Raw genomic sequence first — 8822 nt, forward strand, 5'->3', positions numbered from 1 at the left:
GTAAAGTCCGCGGGAGAGTGGGTGAATGCCCGCTCTCCTGGCGCGCGCACAGGCCACTCTCCTGTGCGCGTGATGCAGTATTCAAATGAGGCCCGGCGGTAGAAACGGGCAAAAGGAGGCGCTAGGGGCACTAGCGCGTCCCTTGCGCCTCCTTATTGACAGGAGCGGCGGCTGTCAGCGGGTTTGACAGCCGACGCTCAATTTTGCCAGCATCGGTTCTCGAGCCTGCTGACAGCCATGGGCTCGGAAAGCGGATGCCGGCAAAACTGAGTGTCCGGTTTTCGACCCGACAGCCGCCGGCCGACTTCAAATTTTTTTTTTACTTTTTTTACTCTTCGGGACCTCTGACTTAATATCGCCATGATATTAAGTCAGAGGGTGCACAGAAAAGCAGTTTTTACTGCTTTTCTGTGCACTTTCCCGGTGCCGGAAGTAAAATGTGCGGCTTGGCTGCACATTTTACTTTCTGAATCGCGCGTGAATACCTAATAGGGCCATCAACATGCAATTGCATGTTGAGGGCGCTATTAGGTTCGGCAGGTTGAACAGTGCGCTCCATTGGAGCGCACTGTACTGTATCGGCCTGTAGGTCTCTTATCTTATCTCTCCCTACACCCCTCATTGTGAAGTCTGTTCATCCTACTCTGTCCTTCTCCTCTATTGTTAATGCTTAACGTGTACTTTCAGTCTTGCTTTACATCTGCAAATCCTGCCTCAAAATCCACCTTTTTGAAGCTGCTTTTCAGTCTTAACTCCTGGTTTTCCTGATCATGGCTTGTTGGTTTTAACCAATTCCCATAATAAATTACATTAAATTACATTTCCAAAGTTTATTTGTCCTGAATATTGTCTTGACTAGACTGTAAGCTCTATGTAGCAGGGACTGTCTCTCATGTATAGAAAAATACCTAAAGTACCTGAATGTAATCTGCTTTAAGGTGTCTGAAAGGCAGAATATAAATGAAAATTCAAATAAATAAAATAAAAAATGATTAAAATTTATTTTAAAATGATTAAAAATAAGGCTACACTACTGTCTAGATGAGATCTGTTTTCTCTCCTCCCCTCCTGACATGATCCAGTGACCCTGCCCTCAGGCTCCAGGCTCCCACGGTTTCCTCACTGGTTGCCGGAGACAAAACAGCGACTCACCGGGGAAACATGCGGACTCAGGTGCAAAGAATGTGTGGCTGCTGGCCCTTCGTCTCTCCTTTCCTCCCAGACTCCTTCCCTTCCCTAGCTCTCCTGCACACTCCCCACCTTCTATGTAAACACTGTGTGGCTTCTAATGAGCGGGTCCAGACAAGGATGACAGGGGTGAAAGTCCTTCCTTATGCTGGCTGTGCTGTTCATTACTGGACCCCAGCTCCACAGCACGAAAAGCCGACACATCTCCTCCCTTCCCATCCAGAACGCTTTACGCCTTGCTTCTATGCAAAGGCTCGTCAGATGGTACTGAATGGCCCCCTCTCCCTCCTCTTACAACTTTGAAACGGCTGGACCCAGCTCCACCAATCTTTGCATGGAGGTAGGTCTTTAGGGAGGCGGCAGACTTTTCCCACCTTTCAAAGTTTAGTGAGTGATTTGGGAAGGGGGAGGGGGCCATAGGAGGGAGGCAAAGTTGGCACTTTTCCCATAAGAAAAGCATGGGAGGTTAAACCGAGGCTACCTAAATTAATCTTTCATCTATGTTTTATTCTGTCATCTCCTTTATTCCTGTCCTTTCTAATGTCTTTATTCTTTAATATATGCCCTTCCCTTTATATGTTCTCTATGTACATATGTCTATTTCTCTCTGATTTTTCTCTCTCTTCTTGAAGTACTTTCTGTTTTCTTTCCTTGTCCCTTCACCTATACAAAACTTTCGTGAAATGCATAGCCCCGAGGCTCCTGCAAGGAGCCACTACAGAGAAAAAATCCCAGTCATTCAGTTACTGAGAGCTTATTCATAACTCTGGAATCTGCTACAGGTGTCAGCGCATGTGTGGGTATTGAAATGAACTTCCTGAAGAACACCTACAGACACGCACATAAACACACACAAAGAGACGGGCACACGTACATATACTGACACACAAACACACTGACACATACATAAACACATACAAACACTGACCCACTGTCAGACAAATATACAGTAGCACAGACACACAGACATGCACAGATACAGTCACACACACTCACACACACACATTGAAAGCAGACATACGTACACACATACACACACACACACACGCACCTCAACACACATTGGCACAGACACATATAAACACCAATACACACATAATAACATACTGTCCCATACACACACAATCTGGCATAAACCCAGACATACACACAATGACACACTGTGACATACACATACACACACACTGGCACAGTTATAGGCATACACAGTCAGACAGACACACACTTACACAGCATCTCTTCTCCTGTCTTTCCATTTTCTCTCTGCATGTACCCTTTTCTCCTCCCCTGCCTCAGCACAGAGAAACCCTGTGGAGAGGAAAAGTAATGACAAAGCACCTATCCATCCCCATCTCACCCTGGAAGAGAAGCACTTTCAGGGAGTGTCTCGCCCACCTCAGCTGAAGGCGTGGTCATTGGGGATTTCAGAGAGGATGGAGAGTCAGCTATAAAAGAGCCAGCTTGCCTGAGGACTAGGTACCAGAGCTCAGGGACCTACACCTGACTAGAGCACAGACCAAGGAGATTCCCCTCAGAACCCAGAAACAACCATGACACCTTCTGCCTGTGAGTACCAACACTTTCTAGCATTACAGAACTTGTGTCCTGAGGACAGCAAGTGGAGCAGGCACTTTATCCTTAATAAAAAAAAAAACAGTTGTGCAGCATAACTTGTGTATCAAGGACACTGAGGAAAGTAAGCATTTTATTCTTAATATAGCTACATAATGTAACTTGTGTATTAGAGACAGTGAGGGGAGAGGATGCTTTATTCTTAATATAAAAGTTATACAGTGTAATTTATGTCTCAGGAACAGTGAGGAAAGCAAGCATAATATCCTTAATATAAAGTTATGTAACATAACTTGTGTATCAGGGACAGTGAGAAAGTGTTTTATCCTTAATATAGTTATTCAGTGTAACTCATGTCTAGGACAATGAAGAAAAGCAAGCATTTTATCCTTAATATATAGTTATAAAATGTAAATCATGTAAAAGGGACAGTGAGGGAAGCAGGCATTTTATCATTCAAACAAAGTTACATGACATAACTCATACATTGCAGCGAGTAAGAACACTATCAACTTTTCTCCCTTCCATTCACAGTCCAGCTGATGCTCTTCTTTATGACCTTGTACCCTTCCTTGCACTCTGTGCCCATCCCAGCTGCAGAAGTTATTGGGCAAACATATAAACTGGCTCTGCTCCTCCAGAGTAATACCTCCGCATTACTGAACACTTATGTAAGTGACAGTTATTATAGTTATTATTGGTATCCCACTACTGCCACCAATTGCAGTGACCAACCTCCAGGAAATCAATGACAATACATTACAATAACAATGTTTATTTTTATTTAGAAAGCATCATCTATGCACACAACATTTTCAGTGTCAGGCTGGAGCTAACTGGAGATAACTGATTCATTCAAGTTTTATACAGCAAGATTAATGACAGAATGGGATTTTAAACCATTGCTTGCTAAACTTCAAGATAAATCAAACTAAACAATACATCCCAGATTTAGCAGGTTACTTCATCAAATGGTTTATAATTGAGGTTTAAATACATGGGAAGTCCAGGGACTTGCTGAAGGTCACACAGCAAATTGGTAGATGTAGTTGGATTGGAACTTGGCTCATCATCTGTCTTTTTCCATGCTCTTTTCCTTCCCCCTGTTGATAAAATTCCATGTACACAGTTGAATCCCCTTTTGGTGATGGCTATATCTGCAGCTTCTCTGTGACTTTCAACTTACCTCCAATCGATTTTTTTACATTAAATTTTGTTTTCTCATTTTCCCTCATAATTTATTCCTTCACCCCAGATGATGCATCCAGAGGTCTTAAGTACCTTTGTTGACCCTGAGGGGTGAAGGGCAGTTTCCAAAGACTATTGATGCTCTCTGGTCACCACAGTAGCAGCAGTCATCTTCCCTCCCTGGACTCCAGTGCACCACCAGTGTGGCATGCCTAAGCCTTGTTTGCCCCGTCAATTGGCAGATTTGAGCACAAGTCTGTTGGGCTGCACTGCACAGTGCCACAGTTGGAACCACAGTGCTGTCCCACCTCTGCCCTGTTACATTGCTGAAAACTGTCTTTTTACATGCTCACCTACTGCAGAGTGACAGGGGAAAACAAAGCTCATGGTGTGTTCTATCCTGCATTGATACCTTTGGCCAGCAGTTTACAGATTGCATGCTGTTACTGACACCAATTACATCAAAATATCACTGCAATATTTGTGTCACAGATTTGTGTTTTGAACCATATGAGCAACCCTGCCAGGCCAGTAGAACAAGACAGAAAGAAAGAGGGCGTCTACTTTATTTTAACTGAATAACTGTATTTCTGTTTCTATTTATTATTATAATATTTGTTCATCCAGATCAGGCACTCTGCAAAGCTGAAACCTCAATAGCTTACAAATAATTTCTTTCCCCTCCATTTATTTAATATCCCAGTCCCTTGGGTAACGGGAGGTCTGGGGTTTTTTTTTTTGCAGAGGCAAAACTGACTGAGCATGTCCCCCATCCCCATCCCTTCTTCCTCCTCCTCATCCCATGACACAAAACTTTCTGACCTCAGAGTGCTCACTACACAGGTGCAGGCACTCAGAAGTAGGAAGGGAGAAAAAACACAGCCTGCTTTTCTGCAGCCAGGTTGCCCCCTCTGTCATATTAAGATTTTCTTAGGATACATATAGGGGATAATCTTCCAACTGGCCGCACTGCAGCAAAGTCCGTGGGTGCTTTATACCCGCAGCCTTTTCACCATGTTTTCAAAGGAAAAACAGGAGCAAAACGTTACTTTGAAAATTGCCCCAGGAGAAAGTCTCTGCGGATAAGTTTTCTAAAACTATGCGTGTATTTTTCTCCCCCAACCTAACCCTACCCTGCAGTGCAGACAATAAAACTATGTGCATGGTTTTACCTGCTTAGGGGGGTGGCCAGTTTTCAGATAGGTGAAGTTACACAGGTAAAATACTTTTAACCCATGGAAATCCCTTTGAAAATTACCCTCATTGTGACTAATTTTCACAAAGCTATTGTCTCAAAGAACAGATATGCCTGCAGTGAGAGAGACTGCATGACATGTTCTTCCCTCTCTCCCTCCTTGACATACCTTAGCTGCTCCCTATGGCAAAATACTCTGGGGATTAAAAAAAAAAGTCCCCAGGATAGACGGCTCAGTATCAGATTCTCCACAGCCTCCCCTGGGGCTGGCCAACATCCAGACCCTCAACTGGGGATTGTGAAAGTCCTAGAGTGAGGTCACTCCCATGTGCACATTTACACCCGCAAGCCAAGGAACCTCCTATGGCCTGACTCAAAGGAGGCATCCAACTGAGTCTCTCGTCATGGCAACGGGTGATGTCACTCAGAGACAGAGCCCGGTCCCCTTCCTGTGTGGTGACGGGCACTGCTCCAAGGGTGGAGATGGCTCCACTCCTGCCAGCCTAACTGTGGCATCACCTCATGTGACTTCCCTTCAGACACCTGCCGAAATCCCACATCATTCTGGTCCTTGTAGTCCTACTTGAGCACCTATAGGTTTTGGGGGGGACAAGCTGCCCCATTTTGAAGGGACTCCTCCCTCATTCACACTTCCTGCTGTTATGCATTTAGCCCAGAGCGTAGCCCTAGGTCCACTCGCAAGGTGGCAGCCAGGTGCATTGATCTAGCTGAACACACAGTCTTACCTGGCTTTGCATGCTGTTGTAGGAAGTGCTGTGATAAGGAGCTCCACAATAGTTCTATGTTGATGTTTTCATGACTCCTTCTCACTCCCTCTGGGTAGCACTTCAGCATATCAGTGTACTTGCTTCATCACTTCCTCTCTTCTTTCAGACTTCCTGTGTAATTATTCCAGTACTTACTTACTGTTCTCTTGCACTTCCCGGGTGCTTGCCTCATCATTTCCTCTTTGTTCTCATTTGGCACAGAGGGCTGCTACCATTTTGACTGAAAAATAAGGGTCAGATTGTGTACTGATCGTAAATGGATAGGCAATTATTAAAAGATGGAACATCTTTGTAATATGAAAATGTTGCAAACCTACAGTTTCATCATTTCCTCTCTGCCTGCCTAACTTTCTTGTGTAACCATTTTCTTAATTCCTTGTTGATTTCTTGTACATGAAGTGCAGCTGCTGCATCACTTCCTCTTTTGGATTGCCTATACCGTCGTTAGCAGAACTTGTAATATTTTTCCTGTTCACTGTGTTTCATTTTAGCTGAGTTACCAGGGTAGTCCTTTCAGCTCCCCGGGCTTCAGCTCCTCCTACCTCCAACTCGATGGGCTACCAGAAGCTGCCATTTCTTATCGCACATGGCGTGGGCTGAGCGACGAACAGCGCCTGACAGAGAATTATCAGGCTTACACCATCTACACGGAGTTCTTCCAGCTGGTTTTGGATGATCAGGGGCTCCTGAACCCAGGGCAGGATGATCTGCTGGGCATGCTGAGGAAAACCAGAATGGGTATTGAGGGGCTGTTGAACAACCTGGCTTCCATCATGGACACCAAGGGCTACCAGCTCCCTATGGTGCCCCCTGACCCCTTAATGTCGGCTTCTGCCAGCATCTCCAACTTCAACCGGAAGGTCCGTGGCTATGTGGTATGCAGGGAGTATAGGAACTGGATGGACAGGACGGTGAGGGACTTCACACTGCTGAGGGATAAGTATCCTTAGTAAGATAGCAAATGACAGCAGATAAAGATATCCAGTCTGCCCAGTAGAGATTCACCCATCGAGGGTTGATGCGCACATAAATTCTCATAGGCAACCTGATATTAACTCTTCCCTCCCCCGTGTCGTCTACCTGACCTTTCAATCCTCTTCCCACCACTGCCCTCCGGACCTGTCCCAAGCATGCCCAAGATCCGTTACAGTGATGGCCTCCACCACGTTCACTAGAAGACAATTTCAGGCCTTACCATTTTCACTTTGCTTCTTACAAGTCCATCACCCAAGTTGGTAATAATCCCCACAACCAATGAGGGTAGTGAAACTATTGTAAAAAGAAAAAAAACCCAACAACTGACCTGCCTTGAAGTCTGGGGTCTACCTGAGATCGCTCCATGCAGGTAATCCCGGCCCACTTGGAAGTCTGATATAGTTCTATCAATGCTGTGCAAGATTGAAATGACCACTTGGAGTAGATTATCCTGGTGCTTTCTTGGAGACCTGATGCAATGTAGAAAGCACCATGAATGCAGCTTCCGGTGTACATCTTGTTTGGTTTACGTTTAAAAAACGTATATACTCAGATACTTCAGAGATAAAATAGCAAACTAAATGTAGGTCATGTTTGTTCCTCCCTGAGTCAGTGCCCTAAGATTATAGAATGAGCTAAGGAATATCGCAACTACCTGATGTTATCAGTTACAGAAAAACAAAACACATCTTGAGCTTCATATGTCAGTTCCTTTCATCAGTATCCCATCATGAAAAATAAATATAGGTGCTAGCAGAATTCCGAAATCTATTGAAAGTTGATTCATGTCCTTTGGGTTACAGCTGCAGTAATCCAAGATGGGGCAATGCAAGTTGCCTAATAGACCAAAAAAAAAAGGAAATGTAGTAATATAAACAATATTAACCCCTTTATCACCACAAATCTGTAAGAAATGCTGTCAGGGGAAAATAATTCCTTTCAAATGAAGGAAAAAGATACTTTTTTCTTTCCTCGTATTGCTTGGAAACTGGCAGGAAGTTTTTTTTAAAAAGGAATAACAGAGACTAAAACTAATAGAATGGAACAGGACCAGAAGGGATATTATGGAGAAAGTTAGCACTGCTGCTATGTCATGAAAGTGTCATCCTATGACATTTATTTCATCTTTGCAAATATCTGTTTGATGTGCTTAATGTTATTTATATGTAAATTGAAATAATTTTTAACATAGAGATGAATGTATATTTATATATTTATACTTAGAGCAAAAAAAAAAGAGAAGGAAGTTTCTATTTATTTTTTTTTTACTTTCTGACTTTCTTGAGAATACATTTATTTATTAAATTTTATTTAAAGCAAGTGTGGAATGTCATTCGGTTGTCTAACAGGGCAATTATATTGCTCCCTGGGAGAGGCAATAAGGAGCAGAAGCTATTGGCGAGGGGCATTCTTTGTCTTCAGACGCCTCAGCCTCTCCTGCCTTTGGTTTAAGACATCAGTAGCAACTTGTATTTCTTACAAGGAAGCCTACGATGGTCTGATCCAGGAGACTATTCCCCTCTCTCAGTGCTGTGATCCTGCCTTCTCTGTGGAGGAGCCAGGACAAAAGAAATTGTTACACATCTTTGATATAATAAAGAATGAACTTTGTTGTATAATATTTTTCTACTATTTATTTTTGTAAAATAAAAGGCTTTTTAAAAAAAAATTTTTGTCAGACCTCCATGTGCATATGTTATATGTTCCTACGTACATCTACATGAGAGAGTTCCATGTATCTGAATGTGCGTCAGTGTCTATGTGTCTATGAATGGGTGTCTATGAATCCAGAAGTGCAGAATCATCTGTGTCTGCACTGCTGCTGTCTCCTTTAGTTTCTTCCTTAGGTTTGGGACAGGAGGCCAGAAACCTCTGCATGAAAAACACTGGGACCCTACCACTGCCGCATGCTCTGA

The 8822-nt window shown here is 43.5% G+C and overlaps 1 protein-coding gene across 1 annotated transcript; it reads left to right on the plus strand.

The window, feature by feature from the left end:
* Window positions 1-2673: 2673 nt before the first annotated feature.
* On the plus strand, window positions 2674-8555 carry LOC115094155 (cardiotrophin-2-like). The gene is made up of 3 exons (XM_029606907.1): window positions 2674-2754; window positions 3295-3431; window positions 6423-8555. Exons 1-3 carry the CDS (start codon window positions 2739-2741, stop codon window positions 6879-6881), a joined length of 612 nt encoding a protein of 203 aa, XP_029462767.1. The 5' UTR covers window positions 2674-2738; the 3' UTR covers window positions 6882-8555.
* Window positions 8556-8822: the final 267 nt, after the last annotated feature.

Source organism: Rhinatrema bivittatum, chromosome 6, assembly GCF_901001135.1.
Source record: "Rhinatrema bivittatum chromosome 6, aRhiBiv1.1, whole genome shotgun sequence".
In the NCBI taxonomy this organism is placed as follows: Eukaryota; Metazoa; Chordata; class Amphibia; order Gymnophiona; family Rhinatrematidae; genus Rhinatrema; species Rhinatrema bivittatum.